Below are 24,068 nucleotides of genomic sequence, written 5' to 3'. Positions count from 1 at the left end.
CCTCCCACGCATCCTAGCTGGGGCCATGGCCTGTAACGCCAGAGTGCCACTCTCTTTGGCTTTGGCGCCATGCCTACCTCCGTGTAGGGTGGCGTTACGTCCTCTCGTAGGGACGTCCTTCCTTGCAGGCATGTTTGCAGCATATTTGTGTGATCTCGTCACTTTAATAGGGATCAAGATGAGACATAGTGGGGACAGACCACGAAAATTCTTGTCGTTCCTGCTGAACATCTGTGTTCTTATCTCCCCCTAACGACAGGAAGACTGTTTCATCAAAGTGACATCCGCAAACCTAGCGGTAAGGAGATCGCCTTGCAATGGCATTAAGTGGCGGACGATTGTTGGAGTCTCAAATTCAACTGAGTTGCCCATTCGTCTGTAAGGACCTATCATAGTGCCCTGTGGCGGCGCAATGGGCACATAAATGGCTCACTCAAATGTGCGTAAGTACAAAATACTTGTACCCAGTCACTAATTGTAACGCAGAGGTACATTGAGTGACGGTAGGTCGTAGACGAATTAGCATAGCTGCATGCGATATTGCATCACCTCAAGCGGATATAAGGAGAGTGGTGCGCATTACCAATGTCCGGACTATCATCGTAGTCGTTTCCACAAGACCATTTGGGTGTGTTCATGGGAATATGATGTCCAACATCAGTCCCAATGCAATAACCATCAAAAGTCTTCGATGTAAACTCTCTAGCATTGTCAAGTCCAATTGACGGAATAGGATGATCCGAGGAGTGAGCCCGTTGTCATATGATATTTGCTAGTATTGTAATATAAGCAGCATTTACAAGTGGACAATGACATAACACGTGACCAGCGTGTTTGCGTGTCAACCAACATTATGAAATATTTAAGCGTCCGCAAGTTGGTTGAATTAGTTCACAGAATCCCCATGGATTCTATGTAAGAACAGAATGAATATTTTCATATCCTTTGCATAGGACGGTCTTAGTCCTAACTTCCCTTAGGAACAGGCTTTGTAAAAATAGCGAGAGGCTGTAGAAGCAACCAATGAGGATTTTGGTTGGGCCTGAGCGTCTGAAATGCTATTTGATGCAAAGTTGGTGATTGTAGCATCACCTAGGGTGCCATCACCATGATGGACGCCATCCATGGCGTCATGAATAGGGACTGTGCCAGCCCTAGGCTGGTGGTGGACAATAGTGGCGCCAGAGGCAGCTGCGACGGTCACACTTAGTCCAGGAATCAACTTTGGATTCATGCTTCGTTTCGCTCGAAAGAATGGATGTCCGTGTGAAGTCTTTAATAGACGGATCATCATATCAGGACTAGGATTACCTATCTTGTCGTGACAAAGCCAATATGTGTCTAAATCCAAGAGATCTTCTCTCATAACTTTATTGGGTTTAATAGCTCGAATAGTGACATATAGTCCACTAGAGAGACACATAAACTTCTCTAAGATGCGCATTTGTTCTCAATCATTAGAGGTATTGCAAAGAAACTCATTTCCGTTCTCTACATGCGTTTTTGCATGGTATCCGTTGGCTATTCATAGGTGCGATTTGCTCTAGGAGCGTAGAGAGTTTCTGTAACAGTAATCAAGGTGCCATTTGGCAAGGGGAACTTAGGCCATTCCATGTCCTTGAATTAATACTGATGGCCCAGCCATCGTAGTCCCAAAGTAATATGCTCAGAATCAAAATGGAGTCATAATGAAAAGAACTCGAAATTTTATTCATAAGCCAACGGAGTACATCATTGTCTCTTAACCATTAGGAGAATCTAATCCAAATGCTAACTAATGCAAAACAAAGGTACGGTAGTCGTTTGACTTCTTTCGATAACTCCAAAATAAATATGACCAGGTGAGTAGAGAGATGTCAGTGGAGCAAAACTCGCTTAAGTACCACTTATCTCAAAACCTTCCTAGACATCATACTCATTTTGGATGAGCTATGTGAAGAAAAACTAAACCAATGACATTTACTACAAAGTAAATGGCAATTGCCTATTACATCTCTTGAAAAAATAAAGACTTAAACAGAATTGGCGATCTATTGATTCCAGCCAGATTTGCAGTCTTCAACCCTTTACTCTAGATCAACTTCTTGATCTTCTTGTTCCACATAGTGAGCTTCTCTTGCTTCACGATATGCTTTGTAGGCAGTGACAATTTCTTCACAAGCTCTACAAATGTGTGCCCAATGACCGGATACTCCACATCGAGAACATACATCTCTTTGGTTAGACTCCATTGATTGAGGCGCTTTGAAAGCGTCATTTAGATGGCTCTTAGTGTTGGTGGCGCCACCAACATGGCCAGAGGCGTTGCCTCCCTCTCTCTTTCTACGTTGACCTCTTTGGTTTCGTGTTCGCCTATTTTGGCGGTTACCTTCCCAAGTAGAGCGATTATATGGACCAGAACGTCCAGAAATATCCCTAAGATTAGAGTTTCGCCCTTAGAGCCCTCTCTTAGGGGCACGACTATAATTGGATTCCAAAATATTCTCTGTTTCCACGGATCTCGAATTATAGTTCTTCACAAGGATGTTGTCTTGCTTTTCAGCGACATTCATAGCTCCAATAAGCTCATGAAACCTTGTGATCCGTCTTGCAGTAACATCGATTCGATAGTTCTTAGCAACCATGAATGCAGAGACTAGGAAGGTAGAGAAAGTCTTCCCAATCAACATCGCATATGTGATCTCTTTACCATAGAATTCCATTAAGGATTTAATGCGAAGTGTTTTCGAGTTGTAGTCAAGAACTGACTTGAAATCACAGAAACGAAGGCTATGTCATCTCACTTCTAAGTCAGGAAGCAGGGAGTCACGGACGTTGCCAAATCTTTCTTCGAGTGAGACCCACAGCCTTCTGGGGTCTTCTTCATTCATACACTCGTACTGGAGCGAATCATCCATATGACGAGTCATTAGGATGATGGCTTTCGCCTTATTTGCCTCTAAGGCTGCTCTATTTGCTTCCAAAGCTTGAGTTTGCTCAACAGTTAGCACGTCCTGGCTAGGCTCGAGAATCGTATCCAGGATTCCATCGGCCTTGAGATGCTGGCAGACATCACAAACCCACCTGTGATATCCAGAGCCAGTTGTTCCCAATGGAGCAAAGTCCAATTTGTTCAGGTTACTCATCCTGAAAGAGAACAAGAAAAAAAGTTAGTTTCAGAGCGAAAAAACTTACCACGAAAACATATAAAATTTCTGAGCGTAATCGCTTCCAAGAAACTCAATTCCAAGAGGTATTGGATTAGATCGAAACAATGATTTAAGTGGTCGATCATAAATTCTCTACAAACTCTAAGTTTGGAGATCTCAACAAGCTCCAAGCTTGGAGTGAGCACGAATCCCCACAGTTTGGCTTAATTAGGTCTCCCCTATGATGAAGAAAGGGGGGTAGAAGAAGGGAGGTTGCAAGTCCCCGAGAAAAAGAAGAGAAAAACAATAAAAACTTCAAAAACGGGAACTAAAGGAACCTTTAAAACATACCTTGAAAAGTGTAGAAAATTGTCGAAAAAAGTCGCCGGAAAAATCTCGCCGGAGCTGACGTGGCAGTGGGGTCTGGTGATGATGTGGCAGTGGGCCTGCGTCTGTGGGCCTTTGGGCTTATGGGCTGCCTTCTTTTTTTTTTTTTTCTTTCTTCTGCCGATTCAGCGGCTTTTAGACCGGTTTTTGGAGTTCTGTTTCCGGTTCCTGGATCCTGGGATCAAGACGCTGCTGATGGCAAAATTTGGTAGCTATCGGAGGTCCGGAATGTGGTGAACTGGTGCAGGGATCCCTTTTTTTCTTCTTGGAGGGCTGGTTCGATACTTCCAGTGGCCGGTTCGGTGGTTTTCAAGCCGGTTATGGAATCCTGGGATTGAGGGCTTCAATATATGCGGCGGTGGTGGCTAGGGTTTGAAGGCTATAAATTTAGAGTTTCAGGGTTAGGGCTTTATGCTGATAACGTGTTTAAGGAAAACCAAAATTGGAAGAGAATTGAGTCGTGCTTTCATTGATAATAGGGGTCTCTTTATATAAAGGATTACAAGGTATAGAATCAGAGTTGTACAAAGAAAGATAATCGTACAATTAATCGGATATCTATGAATATCTCCGAGAATATCTCTAATTCAAAACTCTATTACAACTAGGTCAAGTAACCTAGAGTTTGGGCCAGACACATATTATGGATTTACTTGAACAATGTTTTGTTTATTATTATTTTTTGCGGAAGGGTAAAATCACTCATGCCCTATATAATAATTTATTTAGGAATTGAAGCATATTAGTTTGGTGGAAGAGAATTTCCAGATTCTAAGATTCATCATCCATTAGGTAATTTTCTTTTCTTCCTCGGTTTCACTCCTAATTACTTTTACATAACACTCCTCATTAATGTAAATCTAATTTAGAGAGAGATTAGAATTGGTTTATGTTGTGTGTTAGAAGAAGAGGACACTCTCATCCTAACCAGTACAATATATCTCGAGCCACAGCCATTGTCTTCTTCTCAACGAGACTCGAGAAGTAACTTTATATTTTATATTTTATATTTAATTTCCTTCAATATCTCAGACATTTCGATTCATAAAGTTATCTTCTTCTCGTAGATATGAATATGACGCACATTTAAATACATATGCGCTTTGTGAAATGCCATGCTAAAAGAAATGGAATTTGTGTCCATAGATGGATGATACATGAAAATCATCTACAGTTATTCTCTTTTCGAAGACATTCAAATATCTCAAAAGTTTCATTTTATTGTCCACAGTGTGAGTCACAATATTTGGGCTCTCCAGGACTTGAAAGGCCCACATTTCAAGAAGAACAAGACCTTAGAGGCTTAGGGACGACCCAACCCAATCCATGATTGCGAGACAAAACAAAAGAGCAGTTCTAGAAGAGTGTGTTATCGTCTCATAAAACCTCGCCTGCAGAGTCCAAACTTTTTAGGGTTTTATCTTCTTCTTCTTCTTCTTCACTCTACAAAGCCACTAGAGCTCCTCCTCCTCCTCTCTTCTCCTCAAAATTCATTAGGTAATTTTGCTTCTCCTTCTCAAATTAATTGGGGATTTGAAATTATTTCTCTGAATTGAAATTGGATTTGGGTTTTTGCGCAGAAATGGCCACAGCTCAGCTAACAGCCTCATCTATCTCGGCCAGGAGCTTGGCCTCATTTGAAGGGCTTAGACCCTCAAACAGCAAGTTCGGGTCTCCAGCTGCAGTGTCACTGGTGGGCCACCGCTCCTTCCGCGGCCTAGTCGTCAAGGCCGCCACCACCGTTGCTCCCAAGGTTGTTCTCAACCCTAATTCATTTCTGGTGCATGTGCGTTGTTGGGTCTTGTAAAGATTTCATTTTTGTGGATAAAGTTGGTTGCTTTGGACATTTTTTGGTACTTGGTGTTGGTGTTGTGTGGTAAAGATGATTTCAGTAATTGGTTAGCAGCAAAATTTATATGGTTGACTTTGCTAGTCTGATTGTGGTGAAATTGTTGGCGATTCTTTAAAAAAAAAAAAAAAAAAATCCCTCCTATATTCTTGGTTTAGACCTTGTTGAGGTTCTAGTTTTGAGGCTCATCTTTGCTTCTTCAGCAATGCCGAGTAATCAGTTCAAGTTTATAGAGTTAACTTTGCAGATTGGACTTGGGGTTTATTTCCTAGCTATTTCGTCCTATCCATAGCCTTATATTCTGAACTTGTCATTGTTTTGAAAATGGCTTTGATGTTTGATCATTTGGTTATCTTTATTCTGTTGTATCTACCAATTTACTCTATTCAGGGTACTTAATACTTAGTGGTAGGGTTTATGCATTTTTTGTTTTTTGTTAAGTCGAATAATTAAAAAGAAAGTTTTTGTTTTGTTGTCATGGGTGTTACATTATAACTTGGTTCTCCTCATGCTATTTGTTCTTTCTCTGACGTGAGGGTGTTGTCATTCCAATTCTGCAGTACACTTCGATTAAGCCTTTGGGTGACAGAGTGCTTGTGAAGATCAACACCGTGGAGGAGAAAACTGGTGGGGGAATTTTGCTTCCAACCACGGCTCAGACAAAGCCTCAAGGAGGTGAAGTGGTTGCTGTCGGAGAGGGCAAAACCATTGGCAAAACAAAAGTGGGGATCAGTGTCCAGGTATAGATGATTTTCCACATGGCCCTGCTTAGCTCTGATGAATTAATTTCTAAATTTCCTGTTTATTGAATGCTTCTTTTCCATAATATAGACTGGTGCAGAAGTTGTATATTCCAAGTATGCTGGGACAGAGGTGGAGTTCAATGGTACAAAGCATCTTATTTTGAAGGATGATGACATTGTTGGTATTCTTGAGACAGATGATGTCAAGGATCTTAAACCCCTGAATGATAGAGTCCTAATCAAGGTTTGTTTACCTTCACACTTTAAACTCTTATCTGAAACATAATCAAGAGTCATTTTTTGAAGTAGAGCATAGATTTGAAGGTCCTTATGAATGCATAGATTTGAAGGTCCTTATGAATGTTTTGAGCACTTTGGTTGATTGTGAGAATTCTTATTAATCTGTATCCAGCAAGAGATGTACATCCTACATGGTGCTGGTTTTGATTTATCTCCCACTCTTTCTAGTGGAAGTAGTTACCATATGATATGCACATTACATCTCTTTCCACATATTTAATCCAAGGTTCCTGACGGTGCTGCACCTATATACAACAAATGCAGGTTGCTGAGGCTGAGCAAAAGACCGCTGGAGGTTTGTTGTTGACAGAGGCCAGCAAAGAGAAACCCTCCATTGGCGAGGTAAGGGTTAGCAGTTGTGAGATATTCCGTTTTAGCCCCAAGTCCCTTCTATTTTGTTTTAAGGTGTGGGTTTCTGAGATCATATATTTATGTTTTGCCTCTGATGTTAACAGGTGATTGCTGTTGGACCCGGTACTCTTGACGAGGAAGGGAACAGGAAACCATTAAGCATCAGCAAGGGGAGCACAGTTTTGTACTCTAAGTATGCAGGGAATGACTTCAAGGGCAAAGATGGTTCTGAATACATAGCTTTGAGGGCTTCAGATGTCATTGCCATCCTTTCTTAGTTGTCCAATTAGATGTTCGCAGTTTGTATTTTTGACATGCCTCGCGGAGTTTCTTCTAGACATTTCTGATTACATAGCTTTAAGGGCTTCAGGTGTCATTTCTGTACCTTTCAATGTAATAACACTGGGAATATAATGATTGCAGTTGTGGCAAATTTGTTATCAAATGTGTTTTTATTTGAATTTGGATGAAGTTCCAGCCTGATAAAATCAGAATGAAGATCTATCCCAAATTCAAATTACAAGACAGTGATCTCAGGTTTAAGCACATATGAACAAGTGAATGTACCACTCTGCAAAGAACAGAGTAAATAAAAGGCTCAGTAATTCACATCATAGAAAAACTAGCATGCAATGAACACACAAGTTAGAAATGGGACAAACTCAGTGCCATTACATCTGTCGCGAGTCATAACTAAAGGCTAAAGCTATATTCAATTCCAAGGTTGCTCTATAGAATTTACAAATTAGTAAGAAATGAATGTTCAATCTGCCTCAAAGAAGAAATATCATACATCATTTTACCCCCGCTGTACCGTACAAAATATCGACCAGTCATGAACAACATCATATGCAAGAATTAAGTGTGTCAAGCACGTGCATAAGCTCTAGGTTATCCTCTGAATCCGCAGAACCAGTATCTTCAATACTGGTCATGGAGCAATTATATCCCTCTACAGATTCAGGAAGCTTGTGTGGTATTGCTGTATCTATCTCACGGGAGGGATTTTGTTCACATCAGCTACAGCTTACTTGATGGGATTTAATGTTGAAGACTAGATTGTCTCAATATCGAAACCTTTACCGATTGAATGAGGCTGCAGAGTTATCTTCATATGGTGCCCTCCATGCATTTCCACTGTCAGTTCCACTGCAAGCTTGGTTGGGAACAGGAACATTTCCCAGATCTCCATCCAAGCTCATTTGTTGTACTTCAACAGATGACAGTATCTTTATACTCTGGACACAGCTCACGAACTCCCTGAAAGCAATTAACACAAAATGAATACTTGAACAAGGAAAACCACAATTATTGCTATTGCAATTGCATCTTGCTTGACTTACTCCCATGGATCATCACCAACAAGAAGTATGTCATTTTCGTGATCCACATAAACAAGCTTCCAGTCAGTTCTTTGTGGATCTTCTAGTTGCCCTTCAATCCCAAACATGCGGGCTAGATCATGCCTGAGCTCATCATAGCCTTTATACCGGGTAACATCAATACATCTTCCCACTGATCCACGCTTTTGAACCTATAAAAAGGTTGAAGTGGTATTATGCAAAGGAACTTTATGAATAATAAACTCATATCATATAAACTATGACATCCTCAGCCTAATCACAAAGTTCTTACTTTGACATGTTAGGCAGTAAAGAAATATACTGATGAAATAGCTATATACAGGCAGACTAATTGGTTTACCAATTCCATGATAAATATGCACTTGACATCAAAAGGGATAAAGAAAAGATAGCTGAGTAGAGTAACAAACCTTTGTATACGTTCTCATACGTTGGGCCTGTGATCCCCACAAACCATTATTTAGAACTCCAGCATCATTTAGAGCAACATCACTAGAGCACCCAGGCTTGAATGGCATGTTTGGCGCCCCAAATGATTGAGAGCTGATTGCAGCAGTAGATAGCTCTGTCTCAATATCTCTTGGTGTCCCACCATAATTAGACAGTAAGTTCTGAAGATCTTTCTGAGAGTCATATCCTCTTGACAACAAAGTGTCAGGTGCCAATCCATCAATATTAGCTGAAAACGGAAGATTGTTCCGAGGATGTGATTGGACATCACCATCTAAACAGAAGGATGGGAGCGCGTAGTTCTGCTGTATTGTGCTAGCATCCAGACAGTACGAAGTTCCAGAAGAGGAAGCTTCCAACTGATCAGTGATGGCACCTTTATATTTAATTTGGTCCAGTCCTTTTGAAATGGGCAACTCATGTTTGATTCGAATATCAGACTTGCTCTGAAAATCATGAACCAAGTTACTAGAAGGCTCCGCCACTGGATCCCCTATCAACATGGCTGTTCCTTGCTGATTCCTGTTCAGTAGGTTTGATGAGGACACCTGGCAATTATTTGTAGAAGGGGAGGTTGAACATGATGGACCGTCCCCTTCTGTAAGATTGGAATGGCTTCTGATTGCTGTAACTGGCTTGTGCTGGTTCTGTTGTTGGATAGATGAAACATGTTGGGCCTGCATCATTGGTGAAGCCGAGAAGTTGTTGCTGTTGAGAAGTTTGTCTGCTGAGAAGCTGTTACCGCTTAGCTGTTGCTGATGATGTTGAGACAGAGGCAACTGCAACTGTTGTAATTGCTGGTTTTGTTGATGGGCCAGCTGCTGCTGTAGCATTTGCGGCTGCAAAAGTGGGCTTGATGGAGAGAATAATTGTTGTTGTTGCTGCTGCTGCTGCTGTTGCTGTTGCTGCTGCAATTTCTGAAGCAACTGTAAGTGAAGTTGTTGCTCAGACAAAGCCTGTTGTGACGATGATTGTACTTGTGGCTGCTGCTGTGCTTTCTGTGGCTGTTGCAACAACTGCAATGGGGACTGTTGCAACTGTACCTGCTGCTGCCTTTGCAACAGGCTTGGTTGCGGTTCCAATTGTTGCTGAATTTGTGAGTCTTGTGTGCCGGCTGCCAACTGGAATGAATTCTTATTAGGAGTGTGGACTGCTTGCTGGGATTGGGTACTGCTTGTTAGTGAATGCTGCTGCTGAAGCTGAGTGAACATCATTGGTTGCTGCGAATTTTGGCTTGGGATTTGGTTCGGAGTAACAAGACCATTACTTACAAGAGTCGGTTGACCTAACTGTTGTTGTTGCTGTGACTGTTGCCGTTGTGGTTGCTGCTGATGTAGCTGATGAAGTTGCTGCAGCTGTTGAAGGCCTTGAGGTTCTTGATGGTTTTGTTGCTCCCGTTGCTGCTGTTGCTGCTGAGAGTAATTTTGCAGCTGTTGGTTTGCAGGAGTTTGCATTAATTGCTGCAGCTGCTGCTGTTGGGGATGATTTTGCTGTTGTTGGTTCAAAGGAGTATGCAATAATTGTTGTAGCTGTTGCTGTTGCGAGTGATTTTGCTGCTGTTGGTTCATAGGATTCTGCATTAGTTGCTGCAGCTGCTGCTGTTGGGGCCATGTCACAGTTGGCTGTTGCACTTGACTAACTTGACTTTGTGGAGCTGCTTTATTTACCTGGCCCGGTGCAGTTAGACCAGGAGCTTGAAAATTCAGCAACTTGGATGGATCATCAGTACCGTTATGCAGGGTAGTTGGAGGAACCATGGATGGGAAAAATCCAGACTGAGGGGCTGAAAACTGATTATTTTGTTGCATATTCATCCACTGCACTAAACTCAAACCAGGGAAAATCGAGCTTGGGGAATTTTTCATGCCAAACTCATCTCCAAGCCATGGCATGGCTCTCTTGAAAGCATTCTCTATGTCAGATTCATCATCTGCAAAAGCACACAAATGTTGTTCATAGGATCCCACAGCCAAAGTTTTTCAAGTTTAACCTTTTAAACATTTCCAAAGTTACTAAAGATGGAAGATATTGGACAAAAGAATCTAGTTAACTTGTAATGTGGTTTACCTGGCATCCCTGGTTGTTTGGGAAACTTTGGTCTAAAGAATGGAGGTGGGCAGATGTAGAAAGGAGTTACAACAGGCTCAATTTCCCAAATTGAAACTCGGCTAGGCCGATCACCAGCCGTTGATTCATCCCATCCAACCTATCAATATAAAATCACAGCTAGTTAACCTATAGTAAATATCAGAATGCCTAAAGATATCAACAGAAATGCCTATGAGGTGATGTGCTCTACAAGAAGAAATTAAGAATGGCTAAACAATACCTGAAGATTGCGCCATTGAGAACTTTTCCAACGAACATGATCCAACTCGCTAATCCCAGTGATTGTACCCATGTATCTGCGAACTCCTGACTCTTCAGTCTCAAACATCATTCTGAATCGCATGCCAAGTGAAACTTGGGTATACATCGCTTTATTGTACTTGGCTAAAGGTACCACAAACTCAGAAGGGCTGGCCCTATTAAGATCAAATAAATATTGTCAAAACCTATCAAATAAGAATAGAAGATGACATTCATTACACAGAAAATAATGAAGTTCTAAGCATTCTATAGCAACTTACCTCGGGTTGTAAAATATGGTAAATGGACTGTTATTTGCAGCAGCATGAGCTGCAGCTGCAAGAATTCCAATATGCATGCTATCGCTGGAAATGACTGATGAAGAGAGAGCTGGTTGCTGCCTATTAGCACGCCTTATACCCAAGAGAAGCTGAGATTTTTCATCTCTGCATACAACCAGATGGTGGCATATCAATAACCAAAGAGACTAAAAATCTGCTGCAATAATCGACTAAAAATCTGCTGCAATAATCATCTAATTCAACATGTATTTCATTTCACACCTTATAAAAAGAACAGCATCTCCAGCAAAGAGTCTTTTTGTGCTAACGAAAACACTCCAACCAGTAGTCAGCAGGTGCCTTTTTGGCTGGCCTGAAATGAGGATGCTAAAAGTTAGATTAATGAAATTTTCATCTATATACATAATAAGAAAAAGAAATAACAAAAACAAGAAGATAAAGAAATTATTGTGGTTAACATGGTAAAAATGCTAACAGGAGTAGAGGAAAGAGCCTTTGAAAAATGGCATGTTTGAGCAACATATGTCTGAATGTAAACATGGAGGTAAATGGAAGCAGAAGAAGAATGATCCTAAGAGGGCAGTACCGCGATAAATATGTCTGAATGTCCATGCACTATCATGCAAATCTTTTGCTACAAGCTCCTGCGCTGGTGGTTGCATTGTGAAATCCTACCAAAGATATTTTCTTTTAGTTACTACAAGGAATTTCTGAGCTATTTCTGAGCTGAATGTACTACACATTATCTTGTGACATCTTGATATTAAATAGAAATTTTCAGTTTTTACATACTAGAGGTGGGAAGATCTTCTCAGCTGCACGACGAGGTACAGAAAATCCACCGTGAGTACTTGTGTCACTAGCTGTAAGAGTTTTGCAGAAAAACTCAGAAGGTTGCCTGCTTTGCTTGAGGCCCATGTCAGAAGCCAGTATTGCTTCCTTGTCATACTGCAGAAACATATATTTAAACAATTTCGCCTTTGAGTCTTCATGACTTGCAAGTAAAAGAAGCTAAGTTGCAAGTACTTCTTAATTCCCATAATGAATGGCTGACCTACTTTGTTTACTGGTTGGAGAGTCATCTGCGCATACACCTCATCTGTTTCGGTATCAGCCTGATTAAGAAAACAAATAATAAGCATCTAAGTAATCCATTCAATGGTTCTTCATAACATTTCATCATTTTAAATTACATGTGTGGAACTGCCATACATGTAATGTGACATTGTGAAGCAAGCATATCAATTTCGAAGGAAGATTGGGGTAGTTAGGTATGAAATCCGTCTCCTTTTGCATAGATGCTGCAACCTGCAAGATTCAATAGATTCCATCAGAAACCAGATAAAACCATAAAACTTTGCTTCTGTACATTGAAATCAAAAGACGCACTTGCTCACTATGGCCTTGAGGGAAATAAACCACAAGACTTCCAACTGGAGGCAAAGAAACCAATGGCCCAGCACAGGCATGCCATAACTCTGAATTGATATTCTTCTGTTCTCCTGCTTAATACCAAACACAACTATGTCAGTTTTGAAGAGAATTTTATATTCTAAATGAAATTTCAGGAACTCAGGATCTATTGTTTCAAAAGAGAAAAAGAAGTTTTTGTGATATCTGCAACAATCACAATAGAAATGAAGCATGTTTTGGTATGCAATCAAATCCATAACAAACTGAAACGCAACCACTAATCTGAGCCAATCTTAGTGAAGCTGCAAAGCTACAAATGAATAAGAAAACTCAAGAATCCTCACCTTCAACTGAAGTTGCCAAAAACCCATTTGTAGGAGCCTTCATGGTTAACACTTGAACAATATGCCTCACAGAAATTCAAATTCCTGCTTTGCTCCACCAAGATATAACCAAACAGGATTCTAGCTGCAGCCCATTAAAACCCAGAAATTGCAGTACTACTTCTCAAAAGTAAAAGCCTTCAAAAATCAATAAAAGCTTTCCTCAATTCACATTAAACTCAGGTAATTAAGCCCAGCACCAATCCCCAAAATGCAACAAGAAACTGATTTTGCCTCCAAAAACACAAACTTGTCCAACTTAAAGAAGCCCATCGTTGCATTTCAAATCATCAACACAAACACCATAGCTGAAAATCTCAATTCCAATGATGTTGGTATGTTCAGCAACCCAGTAAAACCAGAAAAGAGACCAAAAAGACCGCAACTTTGCAGCTGAATCAGCAAAGTGAGAATCCCACATATTCCATTTCCGAACTGGAATCCATTTCCACCACCCCAACAGCCAAAGACAACAACAAAACTAGAAACTGGGTTGTAATGAATGAACTCCCAAAACAGAAAAGAAAAACAAAACGACCCCAAAACGGGGACTTTGTGTCTTCCTGAAGCTTTTGGGTTTGGCGTTCTTGCAAAGTTGGTTATTTTATTTTTTTTCTGTGAACAGGGAGAATTGTTGAGGGGATCGAAAGGAACTAACTTGTCGCCGGAAAAGCAGAGGCCAAAGAAAAACAGAGCTCAGACAGCTTTTTCTACTTTAATGAATCAACAGCCCCCGACATGAAATAGACTCGAGCAGAGAGAGAGAGAAAAGCATTCACTCTCATTCCTACTCTCTCTCACTTCTGGTTAAACAAAATCAAAATGAATTCATATAAAAAAAATAACAGAGATTAAGCCTAACCATAAACAATAATTTGTGCATCATATTCATCAGCGTCTGTTATGCTCTCCGCAGACATTGATAATAATATTCCTTGCCAGTCCCCACCTCTCTTTATATTTTCCAATCAAATTCCGCCTAAATTCACCTCATATTCCTAGGAAATTTTCATTTAAAACTCCTACTTTATCATACTTTTTCTTTGTGAAATTGAACTAGAATCTATCTAGTTATTCATTTCATTTCATTGTTACGTGTCGTGTGTATTAATCTGTTTAGCTGATTGTTTAATATTGTGAAATTCTCAAATCCAAATGTAACTCTAATATTCAAAACTGATAACAATACATCAACTATTAATCTTTTTACCGACATTCTGAACTCTCGCACAAAGTAATATCAAGTCATATAAAATGACGTATATTATGATGTTTAACAAGCCAATCCGAACATGATTCTTTTTTAAACAATCAACTTTCACAGAGACACAGAATGACTCAACATGCGATTATCATACATTTAAATTCGCTAACTTTATATCGTCCTTTTTGTCATAATGACGATGGGTGTGAAAACTTGTAACCCCAAAGAAATATCAAGGCTGAGGAAACGTTCACTTTTCTCAAGTTTCTGGCAAAAGTAACCGCGACGGTGGAAATGGGGGAGGGATTAGGTTGAACTTGCCATGATCTCATTTTGGAAAAGAGAAGCTTCCTTTTTATGTGCTTGATGACGTGGTAACGCACTTGATGTTTGACTATTATTTTCGTGCTGCATCCAACTCATTTTCCCCTTTTATTTTATTTGGGCCTTTTCTTTGGGGCTTTGGGCCCCACCAAAAAACCATCAACCATACATCATCTCATCTCCATTCAAAAAGAATAAAAACTAGGCATCACTATCATCTTAATGATTCTCTTGGTTTTGGATTTTTTATTATCAAAATGGAGTAATTTTAGAACTCACTGTTGGTAAAACATTATAATGTTTGGTTTTAATTCCTAATTTTATTCAAATTCTCATACCATGAACTCACGGTTGGTAAAGCATAATATTTATAAATCTATCTCAATCTATAGAGATCGAGTACTTTTCACAATATAATCAACATTGACACAACTATTAGTGGTCAGCTTGCCCTTTATAAATTCATTATCATACGATATCTTAGAAAAAGAAAAAAAATACTTTAAATCATATATATTGTGATGCACCACCTAAAATTCTGGTCATGAAACTTTTTAATATGTAAGAATTGCTTAGCGATTGATGTTGAAAGGTGTGACAATTGTGAACACAACATTATAAAATGTTGACCAACAACCAAAACCAAAGCCAATCCCTATTTTGTTCTTTGTTTTCTGGGTTTGGCCTTCTTATACAAAATGATGCTTTGATCCCTCTTTAGCAAAATAATAACAAAGTTCGATTCCTCAAGCTTTAGGAGGAGAAAAAGTGACCAAAAAACAAAGGGAATGAAAAGGAAAGAAGACAATTTTATATACAGCAGCAGCCGCAAAAGCAGGAGATCTTCACATGTCACAAAATTTGGTGGAATCCTCAGAGCTTCAGGAGGCATCACCAATTCTCCATTGAAATTTCATTTCCTGCCCAGAATTTAACAATAAGCGACAAAATTGACAACAGAAGATCCTGAATTTGAGGGTCCAAATTAACTTAGCACCAACTTCCTTCTGTTCTTTCCATCTGCTCCGAGAATCAAAGACCATCACAACCACTATCACCATACTAGAGATAATGGAAAACCAGTCATGGTCATCCATTTTCTATTTTGGGTATTGGGATAGAAACATATGGTCACCAAGTTGAAAAAAAAAAAAACAAAAAAAAAAAACAAATGGAGAGCATTTTCCCCCATGTGGAGGAGAACTAAGTAAGTACTTTGATTCTTTGAAGACTTGTCTTGTTTTCCATGTGCTTTAATGGGTAAAAAAAGGGACCACGTATAATAGTTCATGGAACACTGGAATAGTGTTGCACATTCGATTGTGAAGTGACACCAAATTTTGGGGCTTTCAGCTAGCTTTTGTAGTATTATTCGTTAGTTAGTTCGTGCTGAGGTATAAAGTATATATTCATGTACACTACGTGTAATTTTTTTGAGTAATGCTAAGTATACTATCTTTTTAAGTACCGTCTGCATCTCATTTTATGTAGTAGGCTAGCAACAGATGTGACAGAAAATCCAAGCTATCATCGAATTTCATTAAATTATGTGATTGTGCCACATCAGCTGACACATACAGTGAGATGCAAATGGTACCCAAACTATTCAATTTTTTTTTCTTCCAGTTAATAAATGAATGATTGATAACGTTCATGTATTAGCCCTCTTTTTTTTTTTTTTTTTTTTTGAATAGGGTTTGGAACCCAGCCTAGCTGGGAGGCTCAGCCCCACGCCCGGTTCCATTTATTATATTAATATTAGAAATTGGCAACGGGGGGGACATAAAACCTGAACCCCGTGCTACATTAGAACAATTACACTGATCCTCGTAGAGAACATCCTGAATAATAGCAGGAGTCTCATCTAACCACACATCATCAAGACAAAACAGACTAGCAAGGTGTGCAAGCCTATCTGCAACACCATTTGCTTCACGGTAAATATGCCTGATTCTAACTGATTGAAAAGCAGTCATATATTAGCCCTCTTTCATTTTGAGGAAAAGTTGGATTTTCCTAAGCCCTGTGATTATACACTCGCCTATCCTCTAATTCATTAGGCAAACAAATATCTTGGTGAATAATGTTGCTCGTATAACCTTGTTCGCATGGCAAAAATTTAAATTTAATATCTCATTCAAAGTTGTGAATACTATACCATCAAGCTGATGGCTAATTGCTTTACAGTATATACGTACGGTTTTATGCCAATTATTTTGTAACATTATATTATTTATCATATTATGTCATAATTGAACTTAACCTTAAAATTGAAGGATGATATTTAATTAATGGGTATGACCAATTGGACACTTTGGTACCTAGTCTTTAAAAGAGGACAATTTGATACCTGGACTTAGGCTCCGTTTGACAATTTGATACTTCTATTAATTTTTTTCAGTTAAATGTAAAATGAACATGAATTAATGCTTTTGGGTTATGTTAAATATGACATAATTGAATTTTATGTTTAAAAAGTTTAGTCGTCGTGATTTGAACACTCACGAGACTACTTTTGGTGGATTAGAAGGAATTTACCCTTAATTAAATTGACTCTATCTTTTTTTTAAACCCACCCCCTCTCCACTCTTAAAGAGGCTCAAACACATGACCTTCTAAATGAAAAGCTATTATTTTACCATCCTATCAAATACACGCACTGAAAACTCCATCTTTTTTTCTTTTTCATAACTTTAAGAAAGAAAAAAAAGATTTAAAGTTTTCTAATCAAGCCGATTAGACAGAGATCAATGGAAAATCGCAAAAAGCTTCCATGTGCGTGGACACCAACCGGATCATTTGCATAAAGTATCAAACTTTTCCTGTTTCTTTTCTATGTTCAAACACAGAAAGCTAGAATGAATTCCCACAACCGTACCTACTCATATATATATATATATATATATATCTCTTCAAACTGTTAACTGTAAATCTTTGACGTCAAAATATACCGAAAATAAAAACGAAGAAATGTACGTATAGATTACAGGAAGATCGTACAATCAGATTAAAGCAGATGGAAGCAGGAGGGTGCCAGAGAGAAGAGAGAAGACAACGGAGCCAGGCATGTGAAGCGCGGCAGCTTTTGTCGGGCCACCCACCGCCACCTCGACCCGACCTGACTATATAATACGGGCCGGGCTCCCCCTACTACTTTCATATATATGTGGTTCTAATCGATTCCCTATCTGTCAGCCACGTACACCTCCCCTTCTTGCCTTTGTACGGGCGACTACCGACTACGTACGGAGATAGTATATATTGGTTAATTACAGCACTTGGTGTCTGGATTAAGCTAGGGTTAGGTTTTCTGGGTTGGTTATTTGCCTGCAGAAGTAAATTCAAACAGTGCATGCATGCAGTGATGCAGTAGTAGCAGTAATACCACTAATGAGGCTCTGACGGCTTCGACCGTAAGTTCTGAGTAGTAATATATGTTTAGGTACGAACTCAATTATATTTTTGCCATATATGCATACATGTGGAGTTCTTGATGTCTTCTGTATCTGTGATGCTTAATTAGGCATGTCTCCTTACTGCATCGATGATGATGGGTCATTGTAGTACAAGTTGTTTTTTTTTCCCTTCTTCTTTGGACAATTATAAGCCTTATTGATATAGACCCGGTATTAATCGCTCAAACTTTCTCGTTTCTTTGTTTACGGGTGAAAATTTGCCCGCATCTCCAATCGGTCATGATTCTGGCGAGAAAAATACATAGGTTTCTTGATCGATTCCCGACCGGAAATCACCTCCAAACGTTACATGCATTTTCAATTTGTAAAACATTTCCACATCCTCACAAATGCCTACTTTATATGGAGCAAAAATGATGAATTACTTTTGTTTTCTTGTTCTAGAAGCATTTTTAGCATACTCTCTATTTTATCTCCAAAATAGAGCATGTTTAGTTTTGTATCTATTTTGGCAGCTGCACCAGACTCCTAAGTGGCTCTCCATTATAACTTTTAGCTATATCGCTCCTAAATATAGAGAGCGAGATGAAACTCTCTATAATTTAAAACATTCTTTTTAAGTTATTTTATGTAATTTATAAATACATTTGAACTCTTTAATCATCATTTAAAAAATAATATAAATTTAAAATTAGCTAAAATAGAGAGCATTGATACTAACGTATTTCTAAAGTGGCTAGCCAAAATGACTTTTTAGCTATTTTAGCTAAAATTTAACTAAAAAATGGCTAACATTGCTAAAGATGCTCTAACTATTAGTAGATTTGACAAATTACACCTACATGATTAGAAAATAATTTTCACAAGTTTGGGATTAATTAACTTACTGTAAGAAGAACTCATAATAGTGACCAATTCGGTAGTTAGACCATTTAATTAAAAAATCGATGAAATATTGCAACAGATATTTCGATGTTGATGGGGTACCTATATTTCGTATATATCATATCAAACTAGAACAACAAGCAAGATAACATGGAAATCTAAGATTATATCCATAGAGAGTCACGTACTTAATATCATAACCATATATATTCAAGCGGGACCAAAACAAAGAAGAAAAGACATAACTAATCTCCCAATCTATAGTCTTATTTAGTTGTGAAGCATATATCCTATCATGTATGTTTTTCATGACCTAATTGATCGATCAGCAAGCTAACCTAGCTGGTTACGTTTGCTTAAGAGAAAAATTCAACTACCGTCCCCAAACTATGCTGTCAAGACTAATTTGATATCCAAACTCTCAAAAGTATCAATGTGATACCCAAAGACATATTTTAACATCAATGTGATACTTCCGTAAAAAATTCGTGACGGTTCCGTTAAAAAAGTGACGTGGCAAGCATATGAAGACCAAAAACAAAGAAAAAGACCAATATACCCTTTTCTTTTGTTAATTCATTTTTTTTTTCTTTTTCCTTTTCCTTCTTCTTCATCTTCTTCTTCTTCTTCTTTGATGATCTGGGCACTTTCCCAGAAAACTTGACATCATCATCATCAGGAGAGTCGATGATGCTTAAGCCTACTTTACTACTACCCTAGCTCCTCTTATGCCCATGAAGAGGTGGTCTTGGGCACCTAAAGGGGCTGCCTAGATTCGAAAACACCCTGAAATAGAGGCGAAGTTGGGCTCCTAACTGAGAATGTAGACAGATAAGTCTCCTACTCTCCTAAATAGTTTCAAGATTAGCGCAAGCTCAAGATCGAAAGTCGAAAGAGCCAAAGAGGTAGCCGCCGGAGTCAAACGGAGTAAAAAGATACAACGCCTTCTTGCAAGAACTCTCCGACCCAATTCAGTTTCCAAGCATTGATAACCTCCGGGGAAGATTGCTTGAAGGTTTTAGTCTTGGGTTTGAATAGCAAGCAGCAGCAAGACCTGAATTAGCCGAAGCCGATGTATCTTTCTTAAACAATTTTATTTCTGAAACAATTTCATACAGAACTGAAGAAGAAGAAAAAGAGTAATATGAGTAGACTACCGGGAAGAAGTTATCATTAGAGAGCATGGAAATGAGGAAGTATGTAACAACCCCATGAAGTTGAAGAGGATTTTGTCCTCACAAAGCTCCCCACAAGTTTGTTCTCAAACACTTGAGCCTCGTCCTGCTTGAGCAGAGCTTCCACCACCGACCTTCCCAGGTACACCAACTTCAAATTCTCCGGAATCACGGCGGCGTAGCAGCTTTTCGGAACCGGAAAAGGCGCATGTAGAGCGGCGACTCTCCTCTTCAGCTTCTTCCTTTGCTGCTGCCGCCACTTATCCTCCTCCTCTTCTTCCAAACCGTCGTCGTCGGACTCATTCGACGAATCATCGTAATCATCCTCGAGATTATCAGCGAAATGCGGCTGGAGCAAATCGTAGATCTTGATCCGAGCAATGGTTTTCCTGCCGTGGAGAAGCCTGCCGTTGATCCGAGCTATGGTCGCAGACGATCCTCTTCTTCTTCATCGGGTGGAGAAGCCTGCAGTGGTTGACGTAGTCGGTGATAATCGTAGCGACATCATATTGGGAGATCTGCTTCGTCGTGTCTTTCCCAATCGACTCGAGAAATACAATCAGCGGCTTCAAGCCCCAGCTGAGAAACTCAAATTTCTTGGGGTGGTGAAGCCTCTTGCTCCTCCTCGTCGGAGCGGCGGCGGCGTCGACATCAGCGGTGATGGCGGCTTGTCTGGTCTAAGTTGAAGATGAAAAGCATATTTTTTTTTAAAATATGTATGTATGTATGTGTGTGTGTGTGTGTGTATATACATAAACAAAATTGGTGTAAAAGTACGACTTTGCCCTTAAAAATCTAGTCACATGCTTGCCACGTCACTTTTTTAACGGAACCGTCACGAATTTTGGACGGAAGTATCACGTTGATGTCAAAATATGTCTTTGGGTATCACATTTATACTTTTGAGAGTTTGGGTATCAAATTGGCCTTGACAGCATAGTTTGTAGACGGTGACTGAATTTTTCTCTTTGCTTAATTAATAGTTGGCTGATGCATATATACCATATATTCCATATACATATTTTCAGATAAGAAGGTAAAAGCATTGGGGATTGCTTGTTGGCATAGCACTAACTCGATCAATATCATCTTTGCTTGTAAACATATAAAGGAAAGAGATTGAGATATTTTCACGCACAAATTACTGTCTGCCATTACAAGCAATCATCGATCGGCGATGGACAAGTGCCCAGAACCTTCGTACATTGAGGTGCATGTGCTTTAATTCTGATTGGTTCGTCACTTTTGATTAGTTTAATTACATCAGAGAGATTAATTAGTTGATATGGGGTCTCACAAACTTGATTAATTAAGGCATGCATGTAATGGAGGGGCAAACCTAATGATTCTTCTCTTAATATTCCGTTGCCCGTGGCGCTTGGTGTGCATGCGAATTGCTCAGAATATGATCTTTATATTGAAATCATGTTAGTCTGCACATGGCTTCTGCTGATTAAAACTTTGAAAGTGATAAATACATAAAGAGCAAGGACAAATTAATTAAGCAACTTTAAGCTTAGCTAGCATAATCAAGTACTAGGGTCTTTAATTGATTGAGCTAATCATACGAGATTATTCCCCGGCCACTAAACCAAACCTCAATCAGTTTGGCTTTAACCTAGGTCTCGCTCTCTCGCGTTTAATGAAGACTAAACTAATATAATTAGCATAAGATCGATCATGTTATTTAGTCTATCTAATTAAAGACAGCGAGATGATAAATCTATCTTGATCGGTGGATCCACCCGGCAACCGTTAAACATGATTAGGCACGATCCCTCCACTGTGCGCCAGAATTTAGCGCACTATTAATCTTGATTTGATCAGAATTGATTGTGTTTCTGTATTTAGTTACTACTAAGCTATATTTTTCCTAATTAGCTCTTGGTATTTTAGGGGGTAAAGACAAGGATGGTCAGACGATTACATACACCGGAGGTTTAGGGAGATCGACACAAACCTTTATGAGGAGAACGAAAGTTGGGTTCGAACTCATAACGACAAGATAAAAATTGTAATGTTTCTACATTAAAGAGCCAATAATGTATATTAAGTTATTTGTTAAGACACATGCATACAAAAATTTCATATTTGATCTTATAACTTTATAAGTTTTAGTCTTGCGCTCTAGTGTTGAAGCTAATTGGTTAAGATTCTCTAATCTAAAACAAGCAACGAGTATTATTGAGATCTAATTAAGCAATGTGATAACATATAGGAAGGATAGCTAGGGATCGTGAGAGACAGTGTCGATAACTAAGGCACGTACACTAAGGTCAGGTGATGTTGATAAGCGAACCACTAAGGTCACTATCCAGGTGATTCAACCATATATCTCGATCGATCTAGCTAATTTGAAAAGAAGGGTGTGAATGGATATGCATCTTTTGTATTATCCTATCCACTGAGAAAAGAGTAACCACATGCTCGATATTTTCCCTTCAATTATGCGGGCCAATCCAAGGAAAGAGGCATCTAATGAAATGCTCAATATTGAAGGAGGTGGGGTTCAATCAATCAACTCGTCTATTCTCCTCCAAATTTGATTAGTGTCCGTGATAAAGATTGGGTTGAATTTAGAGCCATATATGCAAATGTATATGTTCTGCAATCAAACTAGTGGGTTTGTTCTTAGAGATGTACATTGCATTGGTTAGAGATAACCGACGTACGTAGTTTAATTACGTAGCTAATTATAGCAATCCCATTACAGACCTTTCTTTTTGTAATCTAGCTGGAAACTTAGATAAAACTACAAAATGTTAGGGAAAGTCACATATATTATATATCTTCGATGACTAATTGTACTTTCTGAACGAATTTAGGTAGGATATAACTTTCATTGTACATGAAAACTTTAATCGAACACTAAATTCTAAATTTGTCATATCACATAATCGCACGCAACGTGTGTATGTCTAACAAATTAATCAGCGTAGCAAGTATTGTGAAACTTCCATTTTATGAGCAATTTAAAATAACTAATGAATCAATTGATACGCATAAACATATAGATTATCCAAGTTCTCTTTCCTATTTTAACTTTACTTTTCAAACTGACTCGAGGATATTTTACTTCGAGTACGTAAAAACTAGGGCTGGGACTTTTTGACCCGAACACCTGCAGAACCGGCCCGAACCGGACCGAAACCGGCGGTTCGGTGCGGTTCCTGTAAAGAAAACACTGCATTTTAGCAAGAACCGAACCGTTGCAGCAAATCCGGTTCGGTTTCAGTTCCTGATTTCCTTAACTTCCAGGAACCGGAAGAACCGAGAAGCTCCTTAACATTCATATATTTTATAATTGTTAATACTCTCTTTCCTGCAAACACGTACACCACATGCCCAAGTTTTTAATGAATTCATATATTTTCATTTTTTATTGATGAGTGGGTGTTTATAAAATTTTATATTGAAGTTGATGGGAAACAAAGCCTGACATTGTTTCTTTTTCTCTCATCTCTCCTCTTTGTCTCTCATTTTCTACCCTTTTCACCGATCTCTTCTCTATTCTCTCTCTTCTCTCATCCCTTCCCTTCAGGCTTCAGTTACAGAGTAAATGCTGGAAATTATATTGAAACTTTCTTTTTCTCTCATCTCTCTTCTTTTTGTCTCTCATCTTCTTCCCTTCTCTTTGAACTCACCGAAACCATCAATCCATCTCTCTTCTCTCATCCCTTCCCTTCAGTTACAGATTAAATGCTGGAAATTATATTGGTTTCATCTTTTTCCTTGCTTTTTAATTACTTTGTTTTGGTTGTTAGTGGGGAAGTGGGTGGATTCAACGCGAGGTGGTCGTGTTTTCTCCGCCTCCTAGATCTGGGACAACTCAGGAAGTGGTGTTTGACTCTTTGCAGACTTGGTGTTTTTAGATTTGCTGTGTTCTTTGATGGAGAATCTGAGAAATTTGCAGAACATGATGTGGCTGGGAAGCTGGATAGCTTTGCAGCTTTGCTGCTATTTTGCTGTGTGTACAGAAACCGTAACCGAACCGAACTAAACGGTTCCGGTTCCAAGTCGGTTCCGGCAAAAAAAAGTAACAACA

At 39.1% G+C, this 24,068-nt stretch overlaps 3 protein-coding genes and 1 long non-coding RNA gene across 4 annotated transcripts in view; 1 reads left to right on the top strand and 3 right to left on the bottom strand.

Annotated features, from left to right (window-relative positions):
- The window catches only part of LOC133714360 (uncharacterized), a 70,526-nt gene that overhangs the window by 28,043 nt on the left and 18,415 nt on the right, over positions 1-24,068 (bottom strand). The window lies entirely within an intron of this gene.
- LOC133714348 (20 kDa chaperonin, chloroplastic) lies at positions 4,854-7,203 on the top strand. The gene is made up of 6 exons (XM_062140450.1): positions 4,854-5,012; positions 5,096-5,268; positions 5,925-6,104; positions 6,196-6,351; positions 6,672-6,749; positions 6,863-7,203. Exons 2-6 carry the CDS (start codon positions 5,098-5,100, stop codon positions 7,034-7,036), a joined length of 759 nt encoding a protein of 252 aa, XP_061996434.1. The 5' UTR covers positions 4,854-5,012; positions 5,096-5,097; the 3' UTR covers positions 7,037-7,203.
- LOC133714339 (auxin response factor 7) lies at positions 7,321-13,958 on the bottom strand. Its single transcript, XM_062140446.1, has 13 exons — positions 12,981-13,958; positions 12,613-12,725; positions 12,436-12,531; positions 12,282-12,338; positions 12,016-12,171; positions 11,810-11,894; positions 11,485-11,575; positions 11,203-11,367; positions 10,902-11,097; positions 10,640-10,778; positions 8,533-10,502; positions 8,102-8,292; positions 7,321-8,018 (listed from the first exon to the last, which is right to left on the bottom strand). Exons 1-13 carry the CDS (start codon positions 13,021-13,023, stop codon positions 7,838-7,840), a joined length of 3,483 nt encoding a protein of 1,160 aa, XP_061996430.1. The 5' UTR covers positions 13,024-13,958; the 3' UTR covers positions 7,321-7,837.
- Positions 19,463-20,983, bottom strand: LOC133727134 (uncharacterized). Its single transcript, XR_009855022.1, has 2 exons — positions 20,006-20,983; positions 19,463-19,902 (listed from the first exon to the last, which is right to left on the bottom strand). It is a non-coding gene; the product is annotated as an uncharacterized LOC133727134 (long non-coding RNA).

Source organism: Rosa rugosa, chromosome 1, assembly GCF_958449725.1.
Source record: "Rosa rugosa chromosome 1, drRosRugo1.1, whole genome shotgun sequence".
Taxonomy (NCBI): domain Eukaryota; kingdom Viridiplantae; phylum Streptophyta; class Magnoliopsida; order Rosales; family Rosaceae; genus Rosa; species Rosa rugosa.
This window is presented reverse-complemented; position numbering and strand designations above follow the sequence as displayed.

What these genes read in the sequence shown, in the direction of transcription:
- LOC133714348 (XM_062140450.1), top strand. Translation starts at nt 5,098, where the DNA reads ATGGCCACAGCTCAGCTAACAGCCTCATCTATCTCGGCCAGGAGCTTG. An exon ending in AAGTGGGGATCAGTGTCCAG is followed by an intron (nt 6,105 to 6,195) that starts GTATAGATGATT and finishes TCCATAATATAG; the next exon opens with ACTGGTGCAGAAGTTGTATA. An exon ending in AGAAACCCTCCATTGGCGAG is followed by an intron (nt 6,750 to 6,862) that starts GTAAGGGTTAGC and finishes TGATGTTAACAG; the next exon opens with GTGATTGCTGTTGGACCCGG.
- LOC133714339 (XM_062140446.1), bottom strand. Translation starts at nt 13,023, where the DNA reads ATGAAGGCTCCTACAAATGGGTTTTTGGCAACTTCAGTTGAAG. An exon ending in CTCTCCAACCAGTAAACAAA is followed by an intron (nt 12,172 to 12,281) that starts GTAGGTCAGCCA and finishes ATGTTTCTGCAG; the next exon opens with TATGACAAGGAAGCAATACT. An exon ending in ATTCAGACATATTTATCGCG is followed by an intron (nt 11,576 to 11,809) that starts GTACTGCCCTCT and finishes TCCTCATTTCAG; the next exon opens with GCCAGCCAAAAAGGCACCTG.